At 44.9% G+C, this 24,373-nt stretch overlaps 1 protein-coding gene across 3 annotated transcripts; it reads left to right on the top strand.

Moving 5' to 3' along the window:
• The first annotated feature begins 1,658 nt into the window (after positions 1-1,658).
• On the top strand, positions 1,659-22,716 carry LOC147880110 (FtsJ-like methyltransferase family protein). Of its 3 annotated transcripts, XM_087371975.1 has the most exons (7): positions 1,659-1,777; positions 1,874-1,960; positions 2,079-2,165; positions 4,093-4,155; positions 4,389-4,490; positions 22,110-22,368; positions 22,445-22,716. In XM_087371975.1, exons 2-7 carry the CDS (start codon positions 1,886-1,888, stop codon positions 22,552-22,554), a joined length of 696 nt encoding a protein of 231 aa, XP_087228101.1. In that variant the 5' UTR covers positions 1,659-1,777; positions 1,874-1,885; the 3' UTR covers positions 22,555-22,716. The 3 variants fall into 3 exon arrangements, with proteins under 3 accessions (XP_087228101.1, XP_087228102.1, XP_087228100.1); XM_087371976.1 differs by lacking the exon at positions 1,659-1,777 and having other exon boundaries at positions 1,784-1,960; positions 2,100-2,165; positions 22,445-22,715; XM_087371974.1 differs by lacking the exon at positions 1,659-1,777 and having other exon boundaries at positions 1,784-1,960; positions 22,445-22,715.
• Positions 22,717-24,373: the final 1,657 nt, after the last annotated feature.

Raw genomic sequence — 24,373 nt, 5'->3', positions numbered from 1 at the left:
TTAGAAACTAGTGTCAATGGTAGCAGATGATGGAGTTCCTTGCCTCAAGTTGATAGTCGAGTGTCCTGAGATGCTACCAGAGGAGATCCTTCTTGAGACTCTTGATGAAGGAGAGTTCAGGCAATGCATCAAGATCTTGGGTCTATTAGGGAAATCTTTATGGTGCGAAAAGATGGGACACTTGGCACGTGATTACGAGAGGGTTACGGTGGGCTGGGCTCTTCCTCAGACTTGCCAGAAGTAGAGGTTTATGCATCCTATAAGAGCTTAGCACCTAACTATATAGTGGATCCCAGACACCTTAGGTAGAGCCTTTTGAGGGGGCTTGGACTAAAGTGGATCACAAGAAGCCTAGCAAGAAGGCTTTGAAGAAGTCCAGAGGCAACATGTCAGACTCCAAGAGCATGAGATGGTAGAGCAAGAGGCAGCTTCCCATCCGATTAAGAAGTAATCAAAGGGTGCCCTAGTAGGCCGTTCCGAGACTTTGAAGGATGAGACCTTTGATGATGTTTCAACAAACCCCTCGATGAAAGGGTCCTAGAGCACCCAGGCACTTGCACAGTAGTAGGACTCCAGAGTTTCCTCTGTATAGTGATGACCGTTGCCCCATCCATCTACCCTCCTCTTTTGGATCAGACCTCTCCCCCTCCTCCCCCCTCGCTCCCTTCTTCTCTTCCCCATGCCCATAACCCTGGATGGTAGTCACTCTCATTACCTAGCCTCCTCCCACTTTGCTCGGGGTGTTAAGGAAAGTGTAGATTACACTATTCTAGAGAGGACTCTAACGGCATAAGGTCCAACCCTAACCCTAAATGATAAATATGTATATATTCATAATTATGTTCGGTGACTATAGTGTACAATTGGTAGTCTCTTACACACTCCACTCTTTCTCCCCTTGATCCTCCAACACAGGGTACACTCATAGATAAGGATACCACAACAAATGGTTCAAAGAAGACATACTAAAGTGGTGCCATACAAGGAAAAAAAAATGAGGACTAAGAATCAAAGAAGTAATAATTACTTCAAACATTTGACAACAACATCCTATAGGTGCTAGCCCATATGAGGCAGCGCTCTACCTTCTCTTTTAACAAAAAAGTATCCTAGTCCTTATGTTGCCACGTGGCCCATGTCCATCCCCTTGCCCATACTATTCTATTATGATTTTTGGATTTGTATTTCTATTATTTTTTGAGCGAGCTATTCATCCTTCAATTCTTATTAATTATCCCAAGCGCCACCGAGGTTGCTCATTGCATGGCTCACACTAAAGCCATAATCTATATATATCTAGAGCTCCTTTCTATAAAAGGCTCGCGTGTCTCTTCAGTGTTGCCACAATCCAACCACCAACACAGCTAAGAAATCCATTACATCGATGTGCACAAGCCTCACCCATCAAAATAACAGTGGTTTGTGCATGACAAACAAAATGGTATCTAAGGTTGGGTACAGACCACTCGACGGCCATCTTCCAAAAGGTGGTGTGAAGGGCTGCATCCTAGTTGGCCCAATAGGAGGGACGGGGCCCGGAGAGTGACACATAAGATTTGTGTCCGGCCCGCTGCCCTCTCCATGGCCAACTCCTCCAACTGTTACTTGATTGCATCTTCCTAACCACTACACCAATCACACACTGGTGACATAAATTAGCACCTTGATGACCGCCGACTGGTGTGAACCATCACACCAGGCGACCATCCTCTGATGCTATTGCCTCCTCCATGGGCGGGCGGGTGGTCTGAACCCAACTTAAGGCACGCCTCGCGAGGTCTTGTACTCTCTTGTTTGTTAGAGTGTTTTAAGGTTGGGCTAGCAAGCAATCGTAATCCTCTTTAAGTTAGAGTTATAGGGGTCGAAGTTGCAGGAGACAAAGACTATGAATAGCAGTGTACCGGACTTCTTCTATCGAGAGGCCCAGCGACTTCATTACGTTGCTCGGTCCGCTTTCAAGGTTGCTTACTAGCCAAAACACTGTGATTTGGGAAGTTTCCTGCAATACTTTGCCGTTGCATTTGTTTGTTTCTCATGTGGACTGCAAATATGCAACTTTTTTACTGGTCTCCTTTTAGCTGCTGCAAATCCAAAAACAGCACCAAATTATCAGGCCAGGAGCGTCAGTTCTCGATCTCGGCTGCGCTCCGGGTGCCTGGATGCAGGTACGTCTTAAGCACCATCAAGAAATTTGTCATTTAGGTGTTGATTTGGTTTAATTGCTTACTGGCATCCCGTATCTCAAAATTTGTTTTACAATACTTCAAACCTCATGCCTCCGCACACCTTCAGACATTGTAGGAGTAGGAGAGAGAGAGAGAGAGAGAGAGAGAGAGAACGCCACGTCCTATGTTATGGTGATCATGTGGATAAAGGTGCCCGACAAGCATTCGAGTTCCGTTCCTTTCTTATTAAAATACATGCAAAAGTATCGGAAATGAGCGGAAAAATATCCAAACATACTTCTTCAAAGTGGGCGTTATTGACCTCACCAATTTGTCCTAAGCGCCCTTCTTTTAATTTGGATGTGGTTTTCAGTCAATTTGCTTTTGGTACTTACAGAGGTATGAAGGCACTAATACTTGAGGTTGAGACTTGAGCTAACACACGATTGGAATTGGCACATTAGAGATGCAGGGGTGAGACTATGTTGGCTTGACTCTTAGGATAAGACTCCATACATTGGTTGGCTTGCATGCACCAGCCCATTCCCATGCGGTAGAATAGGTGTGCATGTAGCCTCATGCATCCTGGTGACACATGGAAATGTTGTCGCATACCTCCATGTGACTCTTCACTCTCTATGTCAAAAAAAGCCGTTGTATGGAACAATTCATTCAATACATATTTTGTTTGAGATTCAACCTTTGTTCTCGTTGGAATAGAAGGTTCATTGTCCCACTCATTTGAGGAAAGCACAGGGACATGGTTCCTGCAGGATGGGGGGATAACAGAAGCAGCCACGCAGGCAGGAGAAGTAGCTGCCATATGGGCAGATCTGGGTGGAGAGGATTATGGATGAGGGATGCAATGAGGTCAGCATATGGGCTGCACATAGGGCAGCTACATGGGCATCATATAGCAGCAAGGACAGTTGCCATGTGGGCAGCATGTAGGCTGCCACATAGGCAGCAAAGGCTGCGGCAGAAGATAGAACATGGAGATGGAGATTGGCTGCAGGAGAGGCAGCAAGATCCGTTAGCAGATCTGCTGCGTAGGCATAGGAATGGACCCAGCATAGGTGGCAGAATAGAGGCCAGGCTGGGCAGTATGGAGCTCAACAAATGGTTCAGGTAAAGGCTAGGTCAGGGGCATTATGGAAACACTAACGTACTGTTCTCTAGTGGGTACCAGTGAACAAGAATTGATCTTTCGACTCGACCTAAAGCTGAGAGACTGACTTACGTAGCTTGTGCCTGACTGTCCCTGGACAAGGGCTCACAAAGGGGTTACAGCATACGACAAAATCTCCTATTAGGGAACGATTACACACTTGTCTTATGTAGCCAGTGTGTCACATTGCACCCAAGTGTAGGGGTGCATGTGACATCTTGTTGCACACAATTGTCAATTGAACTTGGATCTACATCAGTATATGTGATGTGGAGATATGTGCATATATTCTATTGGTTTGCTAGCCATGCAAGGTTGGCTGCTGCTCTTTAATCCAGTTTTGAAAGGCCTGAGCCTTTCTACGTGAGTGTGTGAGTACCTGCATACATACACACATGTGCACACTACACACCTGTACAGGTATACATATCTGATGGGATCTTTGTTTTTCCGACCTTGTTGTATGCTGTCTCAAATGTGAATCCAGGGGTGAGTTCTGGAAGTAAACGTTTGAGAAACATTTTCTGTTTGAAACCGTCTACATTCATGTATGCATATCATTATATGGCATCTTTGTGTGAGCCTATATGTTGTTGTCTCAATTATGACTAAAAAAGTAAGTATTAAACACCTGCACATTTCCTTGATTTGGTTATCAAAACAATGATGATAGGATAAACAAATGAAGATGCAAAGTATGGTTTGAACAGCAGTACTTTCTCTCTCTTGCATAGTCAAGATATGTTGGTGCTTTTGCAGGTAGCATGCCAGAATCTTGGTCCACTAGAGAAGGGTGGCATTGTGGTTGGTGTTGATGTCAAGGTGCACCAGACTTTTCCAAAATGAATTTTCTGGGCTTTTGTAGCATTCAAAAACATGTAAACATTAATTTTGTAACGTGTGGGAAATATTATAATTTTTATGGTGGGAGATGGTTTTTTCTTGCATAAATTGCCTGGGTTTGACGATGAATTTGATGCCATTTACTGAAAATGCATTTAGTTTTATATTGTTTCTGAACATGCACCTGTCTATTGATGCATTTTGCAGAGCAGAAAGTGAAGGTGCCATCAGATCACTGTGATGAGCGGGTCAGAACATTGTGTGCTGATGTTTTCAATATCAAGCCACACATTTTAATGAATTTGTCACACTTGGTAAGAAGCAAACTCTTTGCAAATGGTAGATTCGATGTTGTATCACAATTGCTGCATTTCTGTTTCTGAGAATATTGAACTAAGTTTAGTAGGTTGACAATGAACTTGGCTTTCATTCATTGCTTGCTGGGATGTGTAAGAGGGCACCCTCTTTCGGAAAGGATATGGGCATTTGCATGTTATATAGTATCTTCACCTTGTGCTCGTAAAGAATTGATGAGATTTTTGTCTTTGAGTTAAATATTATCTGCTCCATTTAGAAACTTAGGAGGGGGCAGATTCATATGATCTGTTAGAAATCAACCAACAGAGGGTACGCACAGTGGAAGACTGATAGAATAGCCCAGGAGCTCACACAATGTGTGTGGGGAGTGGAATCACAAACTTCTTAAACGTAGGTGCTTCAAATAGATGTGCAGACTCATCAATAGACAATGATCCAGCCATATATAGAAGCTACCAAAAGAATATATATTTCCGCCCAAAGCTATGGACACAATACAAAGAGAGAGAGATCCAAAGTCCCACGAGAGCTTGGTCCTTTGATCTTACCACCACGTACTTCTACTATCTGCCGGACATCTCTAGAAATTGAGCCCCCGTGCTCCACCTTGAGCGTATGTAGACTCTCCATCCAAAGATCTCACCTCCTTGCTACCCTAGAAGACAGCCAAGGTCCAGCCCTTGATGAGCTCAGTCTGCAGCAACTCCTAGACTCCTCTGCCTCCTAGATGTAGACCTGAGGGGCTGTGTACAGCTGCTCCTGCTGCTCCTCTGATGGCTGACCTGCTAGATATGTTGTGAGGCTCCTAGCCTTCCCTTTATAGGCACAAAGGCTTTCTGAAATGACCGACTGGCAGCCCCTTCCTGGCCAACTCAGTCTGTCCCAAAACCGCCCCCACCAAGCCCTATATATTTGGGCTGTGGGCAGATCTTCTTAGGCTGTGCGCCCTGTATCTTTAAGTGGGGTTCAGCCCCTCCTTGTAGTGTGTTACAGCTCCCCCCACTCCCCCCTATGCATGGTGCTGTGGGCTGGCGTATTTGGTCGACTATCTGCAGTGTCCTCCTGCCCTATATAAGGGCTAAGGCCAGGCCCTTTGGGCTGCTGCCTGGCCCCAAAGGGCAGCCCATATCAGGCTCTTCCCTCGGGTCAATCTAAGGCCAGTGTAGCTGGCCTGCCATGGCTGCCTTTTTCCTTCTCCTGCAATTCCAGGCCCATACCCTGCGCGCCAAAGATTGCGCCACTTGGCTGGCCTTCTCCAGTCGCTTCCCGCCACGTGTCTCTCTCCGTACAGGGCTGTATATGTAAGAAATCCTAGATTTACTATATTTAGAAATGTGCTAAGGAACAGAAAGGAGACTGAAATAGCAGAGAACAAGGAATAATTGTATTGCTTGAGTGTCTGTAGTGAAGCTGTAGTGTGTGTCATCCATACAGTTGGGCCTCTCTTATATAGAGAGTGAAGAGTCACACATGAAAAGGTGTGTACTCCAAAGTGTATGTGCATGAAGAGGTGTGTACCCCTTGTGAAGGGTGTGACCCTTGATGAGAGGGTACATTACAATAGGAATGTCTCTTCAATAGGATGTCTCTTGTGAAGGGTTGTGCCTCATAGGAAGTGTCCCGTCGAAAGGGCATACCTTCCACAAGTGTCCATTCATCAAACCATCCATAAGTCTAAGGTATAGAGAAAGGAATACGTCATAGATCGTGACATCCCCTCCCACTCAAAATAAGACCCTTGTGGAGATAATGAACTGATGTAGAAAATATCACAGTAAATTCTGAAAATACTGCTGTAAAATGTCAGGGTACTGCTATAAGTCTTCATCAGATTGCCAAGTAGCATCGGAGTCGTCCATATTTCGCCAAAGAACAAGGAATTCTGTGGTAAGTCGATGTCGAGTCTCTTGCTGTCGATGGTCCAGAATACGCTCAGGAATAAGGAGAACATAATCGTCTTCGGTTTCTGGGACATAATCACCTGCAGGAGGAACTGCTTCATCGCCTGGAATGTACGTCTTTAGCCAAGAAATATGAAATGTCGGATGGATTTTACCCCATGATGGTGGTAATTCCAATTTGTAACTTAAAGGTGAATTTTTCTTGATGATCCGGAAAGGTCCATAGTATCTTGGTCGCAACTTAGGAAACACAGACTTAACCGTCTTATAGTGATGTGGGGCTACAAATAATAGCACCATGTCACCAGTGTCAAATTCCAGGTGACGTCTATGTTTGTTGGCAGACCGTTGATACCGCTCTTGCACTTTTGGCATATGATCCCTGACTTGGAGTAGAATGTCTTGCATTTCTTGAACCAGTTGATCAGCTAGGGCCACTCGATGTTGAAGTACAAAATTCGTTGGTACAATCGGAGTGTGTCCATAAGCTGCTTGGAATGGACTCATGCTGATGGCACTATGGAAAGAGTTATTATAAGCAAACTCAAGGAGTGGTAGATACTCTTCCCAAGCTGCTAGGCGTGACTGAATATTCTTCCAGAACTTGGTTGACTCTTTCAGTCTGTCCATCTGATTCTGGGTGGTAGGCTGAACTAAACAGTAGAGTTGTACCCAAAGATTCGAACAGTGAAATCCAAAAGTGACTGATAAACTTAGGATCTCTGTCGAATACGATATTCTTGGGCAATCCATGGTGTCGGAAGATGTGTTGTATGAAGAGTTTGGCTATGTCCGGAGCCTGTGCACTGCTTTTGCAAGCAACAAAGTGTGCCATTTTGGACAATCGATCAACAATTACCATAATCTGAGTATTACCTCGGGAGGATCGTGGTAGTGTTGTAATGAAATCCATGGAAATACTTTCCCACCTTTCAGTTCGAACTGGAAGAGGCTGAAGAAGTCCTGCTGGAAGTCGTCGGCTTGCTTTCATTTGTTGACAAGATAAGCAAGATGTAATGACGTCGCTTTTCATCTGAGGCCAGTAGTATGTTGCACTGAGTAACCGATAAGTCTTGTTGATGCCTGGATGGGCAGCATAAGGAACTACATGATGCTCTTTTAACAAAAGACGTCGAACATCCTTGTCATGTGGTACACAGACGCGATCTTGATAATTCAAAAGGTCATCCGTATAAGAATAGGATGAGAAAATCTTCTGTTCGGAAGTCGAAGGTTGATCTTTTGAAAGAACTTCTATTGCTGTGCCGAAGTCTTTATCATTGAAATACTTCCCTTTGAATGAATTCGAAACATCCACAGATAATGTAGAGATTACCATAGCTGATGCTAGAGTTAACCTGCTGAGAGCATCTGCAACTACATTGCGTAGTCCTGGAATGTACTCAATGGTCATGTGAAAGTTGGCCAGAAACTCAACCCAGCGTGCTTGTCGAGCGTTTATGACTGGCTGAGTAAAGATATACTTTAGAGAGTGATGGTCTGTCTTGACCACAGAGTCGGCTCCCATGAGATAATGTTTCCAAGAGTGATAAGCATGTACAATGGCAAGAAACTCCTTATCATAAACCGGGTATCGGGTTTGGATATCGGAATGTTTATGGCTGTCAAAAGCAATAACTCTGCCTTCTTGCATCAAGACTGCTCTTGTAGCGATGTCGGAAGCGTCGGTCATGACCTCAAATGGAAGGTTTGGGTCAGCAATAGCCATAATTGGTGTGGTAGTGAGTGCTTGCTTGAGTTGTTGGAAACTATACTCTGTTTCGGGAAGCCACTGAAAAACTGCTGTGCTTTTCAATAATTCGGACATAGGAGCTGCGATTTCGGAAAACTGATAGACCTTTGTATGGTAGAAGTTTGCCAATCCAAGAAAAGAGCGGACATCATGAACATTCTTAGGAGTAGGCCAGTTTCGGATTACCTCGACCTTCTTGGGATCCACAGAGTTGCCTTGAGCTGAAATAACATGTCCCAAATATTCGAGTTGGGTCTTGAAGAACTCACTTTTCTCAATGTTGATGTAGAGAGAATTTGCGCGGAGAACTTTAAAAACTTGGTGAAGATGTTGTTTGTGCTCATGTTGGGATCTGTTGAAGACGAGGATGTCATCGAGGTAAACGCATCGAGGTAAACGATGATGAACTTATCGAGGAAAGGCCTGAAGATGTCGTTCATTAGTGTCATGAATGTGGCCGGGGCATTGTTTAACCCAAAAGGCATGACCAAACATTCATAGTGTCCATACTTTGTTCGAAAAGCTGTCTTGTACTCATCGCCTTCTCGTATGCGAATTTGATGATAACCTGAACGAAGATCAATCTTTGAGAATTGTGTTGCGTGTAGAAGTTGATTAAAGAGGTCATCGATGCGAGGCAATGGATACTTGTTTTTTATAGTGAGCTTGTTGAGGGCTCGGTAGTCGATGCAGAGGTGCATAAGCTGTCTTGTACTCATCGCCTTCTCGTATGCGAATTTGATGATAACCTGAACGAAGATCAATCTTTGAGAATTGTGTTGCGTGTAGAAGTTGATTGAAGAGGTCATCGATGCGAGGCAATGGATACTTGTTTTTTATAGTGAGCTTGTTGAGGGCTCGGTAGTCGATGCAGAGGCGCATTGACTTATTCTTTTTTTCGACAAGTAGTATAGGAGATCCGAAAGGGCTGCGACTGGGCTGAATGTGACCTTTGTGGAGTAGTTCGGTCACCTGTCTTTGGATTTCTTCATTTTGAGTGTAAGAAACCCGATAAGGAGGTTTCGACGGTGGATTACTGCGGGAATAAGTTCGATTGGGTGATCCACTGGTCGTCGAGGTGGTAACTGTTTTGGCAAAACCTGTAGAAAAATATCCAGGTAGGGCTGGAAAAAAGGTTGGTTGAGGTATTCAGGAGGATTCTTTGTTGGTGTCTCCTCTACTACCGTAACCAATAGAAGTGAAGTCTTTACTTGACGTTTACGAACCCACTTCTTTACTTGTAGGGCAGAGGCAACTGGGGTTGAAGGAGAGTCCCTAGAACCAGTTAGCTCAATAAAATTTCCCTGGTGGACAAACTAGATAGTATGGCTGCGAAAACTGATTGATGGATCATAGTCGTAGAGCCACTGTTGTCCAAGTATGACATCGTACCGAGAAAGATGCATGATGTCGAAGTTCAACTTGTCCATATAATGTTGGATGCGAAAAGACAAGTTTTTGATTCTGGTGTTGCACAAGAAGGTAGTTCCGTTTGCGAGTTCAATCTGATAGTCCATGAGACTAGGACTGGTGGTCAACCGAAGTTTGTCGACCATAGAACTAGCTAGGAAGTTATGAGAGCAGCCACTGTCGATGAGGATAGTGACCATTGTTCCACGAATCGATCCTTGAATACAAAGTACTTGAGTGGCCAGGGAAGGTTCGGGGTTGCTGGCAAGGCTCAGGTGGATGGTATTTGCCATTCGAACAGCTTTGCCTTTCTTGTCTTGTGCTGGGGTAGCATCTTCTGTTTGGGAAGTGCTAGGTTCCATATTGGAATTTTGCTTTGGTCGCTTGGGACAATCGAACCACCTATGGTCGCATGTACAGATGGTACAAAGTCCTTTTGTGCTGGAGCTGTTCTTCTTGTTAGTGGCCGCACCTTTATGTTGGGGATGTCGGTAATGACTTTGTGAAGAAGAAGAGGTGCGTTCCTTAGAGGGGTGCTTCTGTTGGAATCCAGCATATGATTTCTGAGACTTCTGGGGATCTTGAGACTGTCGCTGACCTTGATTACCTGAGTTTTTTCGAAACCTGAGGTAATCTTGAGGGCGAGCACCTTTGGCCATAGTAGAGTTCTGTGTGCGATTAGCACTCTGCAAGGGGGGAGGGCAGGCTGTCAATGGCGGAACAGGCTGCAGGCTGGATCGCGATAAAAGGTGTCAAAGGCTGCAGGCTGGATCGCGATGGAGGCTGGCGAAACCAGGCTGCAGCTTCCAAGGCTGATTTGCGGCAGATATGGCAGGCTGACGCTGATCTAGCGCTGCAGGCTGGCAGGGAACCAGGGCCGAAAACTGGCGAGGCTAGGGGCTGCATATGGCGAGGGGAGCAGGGCAGCGAAATGGCGAGGGCAGGGGCTGCGCAGGCAGGCCAACCTGTTTGACAAAAATCTGTACGGGCGTTGAAATAGATCGTCCCTTTTGTCTTTTCGTTTGTGCTGCCTACGTTGGGTGGTTGCCCAAAAAATTTAAAGGGTGGGTTTATTTGACCCTTGGGTAATCTAGGGTAGACCTAAGGTTTGGGGCTGGGTTTTTTTTTTAAAAACCCCTCTAGGTACCCTTTTATATAAGGTGCTTGGTTCCAAAAGGTGTGCCTATTCGAAGGGGTGTGACCCTTGGAACAGGTGCACCTTTTCATGAAGGGGTGTGTCCCTGTTTTTAAAAGGGGTGTCCCCACATGAATAGGTGTGTCCTTTTTGCCACGATGGGGTGTGTCCCTTGGGTGAGGAGTCAAGACTCTTCATCAAAAGGTGTGTCCGATGGTGGAAAAGGTGCATCCCTTGGTTTTGGGACAGCCCAAGCACATGAAAAGACACGATTTTTGTCGTGTCCATTCACATCAACTCCTGATGTGTGGGAGATGGAGAGGCCAATGATGACTTTAGGCAGGGTTGGTGCTAAAAATTTTTACGCTCATTCTCTCCACTCTTCCATGCACAAAGTGCACGGATCCTTCTAGCGGAAAAAAATGTATAAGATAGGCGCTAGAAGGTGGGGGGCATTTCCTACAGGCAGGAGCGAAATTTGCTCTGATACCACTGTAAGAAATCCTACATTTACTATATTTAGAAATGTGCTAAGGAACAGAAAGGAGACTGAAATAGCAGAGAACAAGGAATAATTGTATTGCTTGAGTGTCTGTAGTGAAGGTGTAGTGTGTGTCATCCATACAGTTGGGCCTCTCTTATATAGAGAGTGAAGAGTCACACATGAAAAGCTGTGTACTCCAAAGTGTATGTGCATGAAGAGGTGTGTACCCCTTGTGAAGCGTGTGACCCTTGATGAGAGGGTATATTACAATAGGAATGTCTCTTCAATAGGATGTCTCTTGTGAAGGGTTGTGCCTCATAGGAAGTGTCGCGTCGAAAGGGCATACCCTTCCACAAGTGTCCATTCATCAAACCATCCATAAGTCTAAGGTATAGAGAAAGGAATACGTCATAGATCGTGACAGTATAATGGTGCCTACTGTCCCGGAGCTGATCCACACCAATATGGCAATCTTTATCCTGCCCATGTGTTTCTTTTTTGGGCATGTGTCTGTGTCTCCCTTCTCCACACTCTCCTCATTTGGGGGCTTACAGATTGGGGGGTGACCTTTCCAACACCCCCTCTCACCGACACATCTCGGCCCAATGCCAATACGTCGATGACGTTGCCCTAGCAGCTCCCATGATAAAACCCTTTGGCACAAGTCAGTGTCGATTCCGGTTCCTTGCTTTTCAACTAGTGGCTCTTGCTCCTCCAGGTCCGATCCTACATAAGCAAACCATCCTGGTACACAGGTCCATCCACGGTAGCACTAGATGGCACCACCACCTTCAGTCACGTTTCCACCTTCGAACTCGAGCACTCTGAACGCCATGATCTTCCAGTTGTCCCCCTCATAATGAGCGAACAGCCTGGAGTCTTCTAGGCACCATGCTCTTAGGGCCTATTTCAACGCGTCCTTCCTTTGGCAAGGTCTGTAACAAAAGAACCATCTTGAGAAATGAAATCCCAAGAATCTCTCTAGATAACTTGGACCACGAACTCTTACTAAGCTCTCAAGCAAGTACTCTTTTGGCTTCAGTACACCTTCTCCATCACCTTCTAGCAATCTGTGTCCGAGATTTGAAGAAGCATATGTACTTTCCCTTTTGTTTTCGAAGAAGGCCAATTCTTATCAATCTCCCATTACTTGAGACATATGAAGAGCATATTCTCTCCCCAGCATGCTATAAAGGCTTAAATTAAGAACAGCAAGTACATATTAGATCATCGTACTGCTTGTGTACTTGCTCTGACAACAAACCATGCACCTCATCGAGGCACATACCAATAACCTGTGCAATCCTGTACTCTCCCCTTCTGAATTACAACCACCATCTGAACATGAAACCCTAGGGCACTCTATGGAATCCACCCTCGTGTCAGTATCAACTGCCATGCACTTGGAAGATTCCAAACAGTTCATTCTGTCTTTCACCTTCACAAAGGTTTGTGACTCCCCGTCGGCCCACATCTCAATGTCAAGACATCTTCACTGTGGCTTCTAGGGCGGCATATCTTACCTCAGTAACACATGGAGATGTTCAATTGCCACATTAGCTTTGGCTTTTGTGTCACCATCTGAATCTGAGTCGGACTCCTTGTTCTTCTGATCCGCCGCCTTCTTTTTGCAATCCTTCGCAAAATGGCCTAGCGTGTCACAATAGAAGCACTTTTTCTTTTGCTTCCTCTTCTTGGAAGTGTCCTCGTCATCTCCACAGTCATCCGTCTTGGGCTTGCCACCGTTAGGCTTACCCTTTCCTTTGCCAGCAACGCCTTGTCATTGTTGCCGTTGTTGTAGAGCTTCTCCCTAGCTTCTTCCTAGAGCAGTAATGGACCCAACTCCTCCAAAGTTTAGAGGTTTGGTCCTCTATCTTGCTGTCATAGTCGTAACAAAGCTTTCAAAACTTCGTGGTAGCCTCCTTAGTACCATCAAGGCCAATTGGCATGAGTCCACCTTCTGACCAACCGATGCTAGTTGATCCCTTACCACCTTGACCTTGGTCAAGTGTTATGTACTGAATCTCCTTCATCCATATCCAAGTTGTAGAGATGATGTTGAAGAAGCAAGATCCGGGATGTGTTATTTGTCTCATACAGATCCTTTAGAATGGCCCATGCCTCTACTGACGTGTCGGTCATCTGGATGTGAGGAAGCACAGAGTTTGTCGTACTCCTGCTTCCTTGAAACACCCAGGATTCAATTATCTTGCGCAATGATAATACGTCAACCTACTGGTCTCTGAGATCATGCTCTTCCTACGGAAGCCATCGGAAAGAGCCAACATTTGGCGCCGCTACCGGGGAGACTAGTGTCTATTCCACACGTCCCCGAAATGCTCAAGTGATCTCAAGGCATGAGAAAGCAACACACTGTTCCTCTGGCTCCTTCCCAAGCACACCCTTTGTGGCTGGGTGTCAGATTACAGCCTGTATGGCCTAGCGAGAACCTGGAAAAGAAGGGCGAGCTCTAACCCTTGCACCTATCCCTTGTCCACGCTCCCAGCAAGCACAAATGACCTTCAATCGCAATGGAAAAAAATCAGCAAATGGACGCGAGCTAGCTCCAGATACCTTCAACCAGCTTCAAAGTGCTCTGTTCCAAGCTGGAATCCTCCAGGGGGCAGCAGATTCATGAGCAGGAGGACAACATGAGAAAATCGGCTAGAGAGAGAGAGAAAGAGAGAACAGCCCGTTCAGCAGCAGAAAAGCTTGAAAATGGGTGCCCAGCAGGCCCGCACAGCAAGGGAAAACCGTCTTGAGATGCGTGCAGCAACAAGAAAACCTTGGGAAGGGTGCAAGCAGGTTGTACAGCAGCATAGCGGCACCTTGGGATGCAGGCAGCAGGGCCATACAGCAATTATGGAGGCCGTACAGCAGGGAAATCAGGTCCTTACAGCAATAAATGACTCCGTACAGCCATTAATGAGTCCTCACAGCAGCATGGAAGTGCCTTGGGATGCATGCCGAGAGAGAGAGAAAGAAAGAAAGAAAGAAAGAAAGAAAGAAAGATATATCAACGTCTGCAGGAGGCCTTGCGGGCCTATGGGCCTCCCCCCTTCAGGACAAACATGCTCACGTATCTAGAGGTCGTGACACTGCAGGTCTCACCCAAGGTACTGATTGCTGACAGTATTTCTGCCACGTGACTTCTATGATGAGTGTCCTAGTCACTCCACACAAATGATGCATGGATGGAATCGTGCGCTCTTCTAGACCATATCATCATTGCTGGTTGTATATTGCAAATCATGTATTATCTGGTATGGGCTATTCATGCTTCTTTCATTGTTATTTATTTGTTGTAAATGTTAGCAGCAAACTGGGTAGTTTTCTGTCTCAAGAGGAGGGTATGTCATGAGGACGTGAATTTTGTAATCGTGACTACCTTTGGCTTGGGGGACTAGCCTAGGAGAAGTGATAATTCTCAGAAGTCCCTAGGAATGCATCCAATGCCTCTCTCTCTCTCTCTCTCTCTCTCTCTCTCTCTCTCTCTCTCTCGATCGAGGAGACCACGTCCACCACCATGGGAGACATTCCGACAGATGTAGATACGTGAGCTCTTTGCATCTCATCAGAGAGCCATCATGGAGTTTGGATACGTGGAGCCGGTTCATGCACTTGAGATTCTAGCTCTGAGCACTTGATATCTTCATGCCACTCTCATGCTATTTTGCTACTTTTTTTGCTATTTTGTACTAGTATAGCATTTTAGTACTCAGCAAGGACCTTAGTGAGCCCTTTGCCCCGGCCCATTTAGGCGATGCTCCAGACCTCTTCTTTGCCGAGCCTGAATGACCCTGCACCGCAGTGGGATCAAACTGAAATGCTTCCAGGTAGAGCTGCAATGCCTTAGGTGAATCTGCCAGTTCGCCTTCCTCCATCCACTTCGCATCTAGTGGTGAGTGGTTCTGAAACTTCACCAGATACCATCAGGAAACTCTACCTCTGACTTTCCTTTCAGATAAAAAATAAAGTCCATGGCAATGCTTTGCTAGGGTCGATCTAGAATAGGCAATGGCTGTAGCAATCCAGCCAACTTCTGCCTGTCATATTTCACTTTTTGACAAGTGAAGCATGTCTTCACATATGCCTCAACATCTTTCCTCAAAGCTGGCCAGTAGAAGAAGTGCTCCACGCCTTCGACTGTGGCTTCAATGCCTCTATGTCTTGCATATGGTGGGGCACGACTCTCCATCAAAACTTTTGGCCTCAAGTGCTTTGTGACACAAAGTCTGCCATGCATCATTAGGAATCCATCCTTAAGCATATAGTACTCATGTCTTTGGCCCTCAACAAGTTGATCATAAATCCTTGCAAAGTCATATCATCATTTGCACACTAGTCCTTCATGGCATCAAATTCACTGTGGTATGCAATTGTGACAGTTGAAACTTGCGGTTTCTTTGATACTGCATCGGGCCTTGACTTCTTGGAAAGTGCATCTGCAACAACATTCTTCTTGCCAGGCACATGCACAATCTGAAAATGAAAGATTGAAAAGAAGTTTGCCCACCGCATGTGTTTTTTTGACAGCTTTCTCTGAGTGAGAAAGTACTTCAAGGATTGATGATTAGTCTGCACATAAAAATGAGCACCTAAAAGGTAATGTTTCCAAGTAGAAAGAGCATGTATGACAGCCGCTATCTTTTTCTCATAGATCCCGAAATTCATTTCAACATCACTGAGCACCCTGCTGTCATGTGCAACCACTCTACCGTTTTGCATAAGCACTCCTATGCTGTTCCCACATGCATCACATTGGATAGAAAAGGGCTTGCGTAGTTTTGTCAAGATAATGACAGGAAACTTGGAAAAGAGAGTGACAATCTATAGTTTCTATAGATTAAGAAGCTCTTCATCGCAAAATCATCTATAGCATAGTTTTATGACCTAATTTCATAAAACAATTGGATGAGAGAATCTTTTAATACTAACCATTTGTTGAGGGTATGTTTCAGCCAATCGAGCAGGTTATTATGAAGAGATTTCAGCAGCTTTGTATTCGGAAGAGGATTTTGAGCATGAAGAGATATTGAAGAGGTATTGCAGTGGTACTTCCACATTTTGGATATTCAGCGTTAGGATGACGCAAAACTTGAAGATGAGATTTAAGTTCTGATTTAGAAGGATCACGTACAATCAAGAGAAGACTATACGCAAATTATGAAGAGGAGATGCAAATGTAGAAGTAAAAGAGAAAAGTGTATGCAAGAGAAAGAGACAAGAGAGGATCCAGAAGAGGACTTCTGCCCATTCAAGCAAGAGGGAGTGTCATGACAAGAGAAATCACGAATCTGTGATTAGTAGACATTAGAACATTATTATATTATATATTATACGCCAATGGTGTAACATGTATTTGTATTTATGATGGACATCGACCGATTTACTATGACGGTGGATCATCTGAGTAGATAGGAGTAGTCGAGTTGGAGTTGCTGCTTCAGATGGCAATTGGACATGTGACACTTATTTTAATCAATAAAGATATGCACACACGTGTCTAGGTCCTAGGGGTAATAGGAAGGGAAGGGTGCATTTAGGTGTATCGAATGGTAGATGCATGGGTCACAAGCTAAGGGTAGGTGTAAATGGAAAGATGGAACTTGAGTGATCTCAAGGGACATTAATGAAAGGGTATCACCCTTTCATTGTGAATCTCACGTACCATTCTCTCCATTCACCTTGCATTCATCCGCCATCTCTCTCCCACCTTGCATGCAGGTCGAAAGAGAAACAAGTACTCTCACGAGGGCGCATTGGAGAGCCAATTGACATTCAAATTCTGCATGCAAATGTGTGCATTGCACACATTTGTATTCTTGAAAAGCTTGGAACTTCACAAAGTACAGCCATTAATGAGTCCGCATAGCAGCATGGAGGTCCCTTGGGATGCATGGAGAGAGAGAGAGAGAGAGATGCGTGAAGGAAGAGAGAAGCGTGGAAATCTGTACAATGAAGGGAATTCCTCCAAGGTTGAGTGTAGGGGGGGATTGGAGAGAAGGATGCATGGGCTTGTGCCATGTGACACATTTTCCCCTTCATTAAAGGCCTAACCCACTACACCAATGACACTTAAAACTCTACCCCACTCACCAATGACCTACTTTAGCTTCCTTGGGCCCAGCATATAGACCCCTCTTGTCCTTGCCTTAGCCTAGCTCTAGTTGGTGCACCTAGGCATTGGATGCATTCCTAGGGACTTCTGGGAATTATCACTTCGCCTAGGCTAGTCCCCCAAGCCAAAGGTAGTCACGGTTACAAAATTCATGTTCCCATGACACACTAGTATGAGTAGCTGGTATATATGCAGGTGTCTTTTGGGCAATGGATCTTAGAGAGGATGAGTGGGCTGGCTTCGAGAGATTACAGGTCATGATGCTTTCTTGTATGATTCTGGGGAACAGATGCACTCCATATGACATTGTCGTGATTGAGTTCGGAGAGCAAGGCCCCTCCATACAGACGCCTAATTTCAGATCACGCCTAATTTCAGATCATCATATGCCTAGATCAAGTTAGACAGTATGGCATGATGACATGGGCAAGGTTTTTTATCATGCATTAAAAGAAAAAAGGGACCGTCAGTGGAAGTACAACAGTGTTTTGGGTGCATTATGCTGACACGAGGTGTGTAGAAGATACTTGGGGAAAGCAAGCATTCAAAAATGCTATGGCGGCTTTTATGATAGGGACACCTCATAAGGCCACATCCTGATGTCCTTGCCAGTCTTGAAAAAATCTGCCTGGTCTTGATCGAAAAAATTGACAATCTGGAAGCCACAAATGTTATAGCTGAGAAAGCACATGTGGACAGAGACATCAGTTGAAGTAAAGAAGCAAGCGGGAAAAGGGCAGGAAGAATGAGAAAAACAGAAGGCCACGGGTGAGGAATGGGAGAAAGAAAAAGTAGAATGGAAATCAGGAAAAACCAGCCTCCAAGACAAGTTGCAAGTAATGGGAGCTGAATTGCAGCAACTCAGAGACATGAAAGTGAATCCAGAGGGGACATGCAAAGCCATGGATGATCTCAAAGCAGAAAACGACAAGCTAAGGAAGAGATGTTTTTTCAAGACACTATGCAAGGGAAACTTGTGAGCTCAAGCCTCATGTAGCAAATCACCAATTGAAAAGCGGACATGATGGACTGGAAAGAGGTGGTTAAAAGAGGCACATCAGCCCCGAAGGAGTTCATATCACATGCCCTGGAGGAGGATAAGAGACCGGACAGCAGTCCTTGAATGTCCTGGCCAGAGGCCTAGCAGTAGGTGATACTCCAAGCCCTGTTCACCAAGATGGGTGTCGACCTTACTTGCAAGGCATCTTGGAGGGTGGGCAAGGCCGGTGCACTGACAAGGCCATTGGTAGTGAGATTTTGGACTATAACGGATAGGTCCACCCTCATGATCACGAGGGCAACATTGAAGGGAGCCTAGATTTTCTTGGATGATGATCTAACAACAAGAACACCGGAGGGAACGGAGGTCCACCCTCATGATCACGAGGGCAACATTGAAGGGAACCAAGACTCTCTTGGATGATGATCTAACACTCCTACAACAAGAACACCGGAGGGAAGGGATGGTATGTGTGATGGCAGCAAGGCAAGAAGGGAAATGGGCTGCTTATAGAGATGGTGAAGTGGTTATCTGAGATTGAGCTGAAAGGGTAGAAAGGGAAGAAGGGGGACTGGAGAGCACATGATGGTGTTGGACCCATGAGATGAGAGCACAAAACATATGGAGTATGGCAGTATGGAAATGTAAATTGTAATGGTATCTTTTGATCTGACCCAGAAGAGTCTCAGGGCACTCAATGATCACCCCGCGAGAGACTCCATCAGTTGCCATGACCAAGGTTGTTGTAGCCGGGGGGACTCAACACTGTGCCCAAAGCACCCCTGATGGAGGGGAGGACAGGACAATACTCCTTCGGGAGCCTTGGGAAGCAGAGCATCACTGGGAAATGTGGCACATGATTTGTTGAGTTCATGTGGTCAATTGTGAACCTATGATACCAAGGATGAAATATACAAGGTGCGAGCAAATGAACATGGGACTCTGTTCCACGAGGACTAGGTTGGTGTCGGGGGAGCTCAACTGAAGAACAACTCCTCTCCCATAGATGGTAACCTCCTCGATGTGGTCACCGTCTAGCTCTAAACTTGCTTGGATCCAATCCGGCACCTAGCTCTTGTAGGTGTGACTCCAACAACCTTGCCCACCAAAGCTTTGTCATGAAGTGACTGAACTGCAATCTTCAGTTGTTGTTTGTCCTTTGGAGAAAGAAGAACCTTAATGGCCGAAGGAGTCGAGGGAGCTGACATGAGAGCCCCTCCTACCAGATCAAAGGTCACCCACCACGATTCGTTCCCAGAGACCAAAAAACAAAACCTCTGCACTGCGAAAAGCAAGGGGGGAGTGGGAAAAAGATAAAAGAAGAGGCTAAAAGAGGACCTAGATCCTCGAAAAGGGACCAGCCAAAAGACTCGGGCAGAAGATCTGCTCTAGGCCCAAAGAAAGGCTGTCCAGCTCGCTGTAAAAGAGACCAGCAGAGCCAAAAAAGCATGCAGCAGGGAGCTGAGGTACAAGACTACAGCCGCTGCCAAACATGTACAAAAGACTCGTGACCAGGCTAGGCACCTGTCCAATGGGGGCTGCTTCTCGAACTGAAAGGCAGCCCAAAAACAGTGCCAGAAGCTTTGAAACCAACTGTGGAGAAGTAAGAAAAGAACCCAAGTCCATCTCGGACAGCAGCAAAACTTTCTTGTGCAGGAACAATCAACTGTGCGGCCAGGAGACAGGAAGAGGCGCGACTAAAAGGCTGGTGGAAGGTGGCTGAAGGAAGGGAGAAAGCAAGGGAGAAGGTGCAGGAAGAGTCGGGGGGGAGGGGCGGCTGGAAACAGAGGGAAAGGAGAGGCTATGGTGGGAGAGGGGAGTGCAGCGTGCAGGGAGAGCAAGGCACGAAGGGGCCTTCAAGATCGTCTTCTATTGACTACTTCATAGGAGAAGAAGTGTCGCCAAGATCAGGTGCGAGATCATGACCTTTTGTCCTAGACACGCTAGGTTCCTAGAAGAATTGATACAAGACGTGCAAGCACTCGTCCCATCGGGGGCACCATTGTTGCTGCATCTCGATGTCAGGCCACCTGACGTTAGCCATGGGTAGAGTACCACCCTCTCAGCGGGGAGTTAGGACACCAGCGTATCTTGGATGCGTTCCAGACACACTAGAATTTCTAGTGGGACCCTTGTCATGCCCATGAGGAGCTCAAGTGACTCATGACTGACACATGATACATGATGATATGGTGACAAAACTCCTGAGGCATGGATTTTGTTCTTTGTTTTTCCTGTTTCATTAGTAGTTTATTTCAGGTGTGATAGAGACGTCTAGTTCCCTCCACTGAAGGTGTATCCTCATGATGTTTTCATAGCTTTTTGTCTAATGGGGTTTTTTGGCCTTCGCGGACTCTAATAAACCTCTCTTTTTCTTTTAATAGTATATTGGTAGCTTTAAATGCACCATAGTAAGAATTCCCATTCTCTAAATCAAGTGTTTTTAATGAATAAACATTTAGTATGATTATATTGCCTGAGGAGTCTACTTGTGATTAAGCCAAACTAGTATATTGAATAATCAATTGGTTTAAAACTAAAGAGTTTATGTCTTGGATGGAATCAATAGAATTAAAGGTAGAATCCCTTCTTCAGTCCTCCATGCCAAATGGTCCTCACTGTAACTCAGCACCCCAACCCCTCCCTCATGCCAAACCCTCCTCGTGAGATTATGCTACCGCCCTCTCCCGTCAGCCTCCTACCACCAAACAGCCTCCTCCTTAGCCTCTTCCCGCGAAGCCCAGATCCTCTCTTGGACTCGATAAGAGTCGAGCCTCTCAGGATCCTTTTCTTGGATTTTCAGAAGACCTATGACTTCTGTCTTGGAGGATATCATCAGGACATTGGGATTCTGAGCACGATGGATTAGAGGTGTCTTAATTGCAAGCAGCTTGAACCAATTGCTTGTTGGACGCCATACAAGGGAGGCTTGCTCCTTGGCATGGTCTGCTCACCAGACGTGTCCCTTAGCCCCCTAATCATTTCTTTCTGTAGCTGAGGCCCTTGGCTATGTCTTGAACATGGAAGACGAAAGGGTCTCTCCAGTGACACTACCTTCCTCCTCCTAGCTTGTACAAGATGGGGGCAAGAGGTGATGGTATGGAAGAGTCACAGCATGGTTCACAGACTGGGCATGCAAATGGATAGATTTTTACTAGTCTAGAATCTAGATGCTTCAAAAATGTAAGCGTCACAACGTGGTGCACAACAAAATTGGGTATGTAAAGGGATAGATTTTTACCATTCTAGTAAAGGCTAGACTCTAGACACTTCGACAATGCCCTTATCTGGTCAATAGAAAAACCAGGTCATCAGTGAGACCTTTATAGTTTCATACGTCTGGGTCTTGATTGGACCCTTAACTGTGCTTCTGTATATCATGTCTGTTGGGATCAATTATAGGATGGCTCCATTGACAAACTGGAGTATCTTCAAATCAAGGGTGGTTATATGCTTTGAGCATTGTTTGGGGTAGAATCAAAGATTCATCAATGAGATGGAGGATCGAGGAAGATCGGGCATGTTAGGGAGGCTGACTGCCCTAGGCTATGCATGGCAGTCTATATATGGCTGGACCCCTGCCTTGTTGAGGTTGCCACAACATCATCTCTACAGAAACTCCTGGCTGAGGCCTACCCAGTACATATTTGGGCTCCATACTGTCCAGTCCTGGTCTTGCAATTGGAAGAAAATACTGTTTGAGACCAGAGAGTCCCCTATTTTTTTGATTGGCCATTAATATTGAATTGGTCTATTTACGTTTAGAGAATGTCGATTATTGCTGACTGATGTTTGATCTTAATGATTGCAGGGCAAAGGCTTTTCAGTCGTACTATCTGACATGTGTCCTCCCGTCTCTGGCATTGGATCAAAAGATGCAGCTTTATCAGGGGAGCTTGGATTTAGGGCTCTAGAATTGGCTTTGGGGGAAAAATTTTCAAACCATATGAGTAGAGATGATCAATCTTATTCAGAGAGAGGCCATCAGGCCTTTGACCAAGGAGCACAGGGGCTGCTTATGCCTGGTGGCAATCTGATAATTAAATTGTTGGAAGGCAATGAAAGCCAAGGTACATAGTTTTCTTCTGAAGACTACTTTCTTTATGTGGAACAGCTTCTCTTGTGATCTGACTGGTCTTTTAACAGGTTTTCCCAATCTTTGTAAAGGAAGGTTCAAATTGGTGTCGTGGCTGCGACCAAAAGCTACAAGATCCTCTTCCAGAGAAATATATCTCATAGCCAAAGGCCTCAAATGATGTACGGAGCTTGAGTCAATAATCTGGGGTAACGCACACTAAGGGCTAAGAAATAACAAGAGAATTTAGTCCTTGAACATTACTGTAGAAACATGCCTGCTCAACCAGACCTAGTAGGCCGGACATGCAAGAGGCTTGGACATTGTATGTCATGGATAGTCAATGAAAGAAATGATTTGAGCCGTAAGGTTTTCTTATGGTGTAAGTGGTGGTTGTGGCTTTTAGTAGTGTGCTAAAATCTCTTGGCTTTGAAAGTGTCTCTTGTGTTTAAAATGGTGCTTTGAATTGCATCTTACTGAAGGAAAATTTGATTATGAATTCTAAGTACGAACTCTCAGAATATGGTGATGTTAACAGCTTCTCTACAAAGATTGGACGGAAGAGTTTCCGTAAACGGCATGTGTTGAATGTTACTTTTTTAAATTGTCGAGCCATGCAAAGGGTATATTAAGGCACATGAAAAACATCCATTGTTTCTCATATGGTTTAAATATCCTGGAAATTGCTATTTGTTTGGCGAGTATGTTCCTCTTACCTACCTTTTTTTGGGGGGAGGTGGGTGGGTGGTCTTTTTGGTTTTTTTTTTTGGGGGGGGGGGGGGGCGGTATAGCAAGTGTTAGCGTCCAACTATTGATCACAGTTCTTAAGGTTCTTTGTTTGTTAAAGACGGATTGGAAGGTTGGTGGATTCTGCTCTAAGAAACAAATTAATTGGAGTTAGCAACCTCCCAATGAATTTTTGTACATTGTAGGATTTGGAAGTAAACAAATCCGTTCAGGATGGATGCAAGGGACCCTAAGCAGTGTGGATATTGTGAGCAATGGGTGATTAGGCGGTCGTTATGTATATATGTAATGTATATACAAGTAAATGCAAATTCAAATATATACACAAATATGTATGCAAGGGACCTAAGGGTGGGTTTCCACTAAGCACTAGATAAAATGAAGTGTCCTAATTTGTCAAGTTCAGGACATTCTTTCATAGGACATTCTTTTATAGGACAAATCTGTAATGACGTACACAAAGTCTTTGCATAGAACTAGTCTCACTCATTGTCCTAAAGTGTCATACATCTCTTGAATTCTAAAAGGCATCAAAGCCTTTTGAGGAGCATGGTTTAATTGAACTCCATACTTTGCCATACATACACATACATACATACATACATATATCTATATATAAGCAAATATATACATATACATACATCATACATACATATATATACCTACCCCCACACACACACACACACACACACACACACACTTCCCATGCCTTACACATGCACACTCATGATGCCCACACAAATTGCCCTACACACACACACACATCCCATGTCTCATACATGCATGGACTCATGATGTCTACACACACACACACATGCACATTAATTTAGCTTAATAATTTTTCTCTCACACACAAACACACACACACACACACACACAAAATCACTTATGTTCTTAACTAGAATCTGACACACACGATCCGATATAGGAATAAGTGATTGACATTATTGATTTTCTTGTTGCATGGCTTTAATTGTTGTCCTGACAGGGCTTCAATCAAATTTGTAACTACAATTGGATATCCTACATATGGTCTCCTATGTGGGTATGCTATATGAAAGATTCCTAACCCGATATATGATGCATCTAACATCCAGGGTTAGCGCTCTTCCCTAAGTATGGACTGTTGCTAGTGGCCACTATTGTACTTGGTACCAATTTAACTCTTGAGGATGCTAATGACACTATGGTTAATCTTAAGTGGTTTCCACGATTCTATATACATGTGTTTTCCCCACTAACTCTACCCTATT

The sequence above is a fragment of the Dipteris shenzhenensis genome, chromosome 33 (assembly GCF_047967505.1).
Source record: "Dipteris shenzhenensis isolate YYH24624 ecotype China chromosome 33, Dip_SZ_1.0, whole genome shotgun sequence".
Classification (NCBI taxonomy): domain Eukaryota; kingdom Viridiplantae; phylum Streptophyta; class Polypodiopsida; order Gleicheniales; family Dipteridaceae; genus Dipteris; species Dipteris shenzhenensis.
The sequence above is the reverse complement of the archived record's forward strand: the minus strand, read 5'-3'. Positions and strand labels throughout refer to the sequence as shown.

Coding starts and splice junctions, on each gene's coding strand:
- LOC147880110 (XM_087371975.1), top strand. CDS start 1,886: ATGAATAGCAGTGTACCGGACTTCTTCTATCGAGAGGCCCAGCGACTT. Junction 1,961..2,078: donor TTGCTCGGTCCGCTTTCAAG/GTTGCTTACTAG, acceptor GTCTCCTTTTAG/CTGCTGCAAATCCAAAAACA. Junction 22,369..22,444: donor GGAAGGCAATGAAAGCCAAG/GTACATAGTTTT, acceptor GTCTTTTAACAG/GTTTTCCCAATCTTTGTAAA.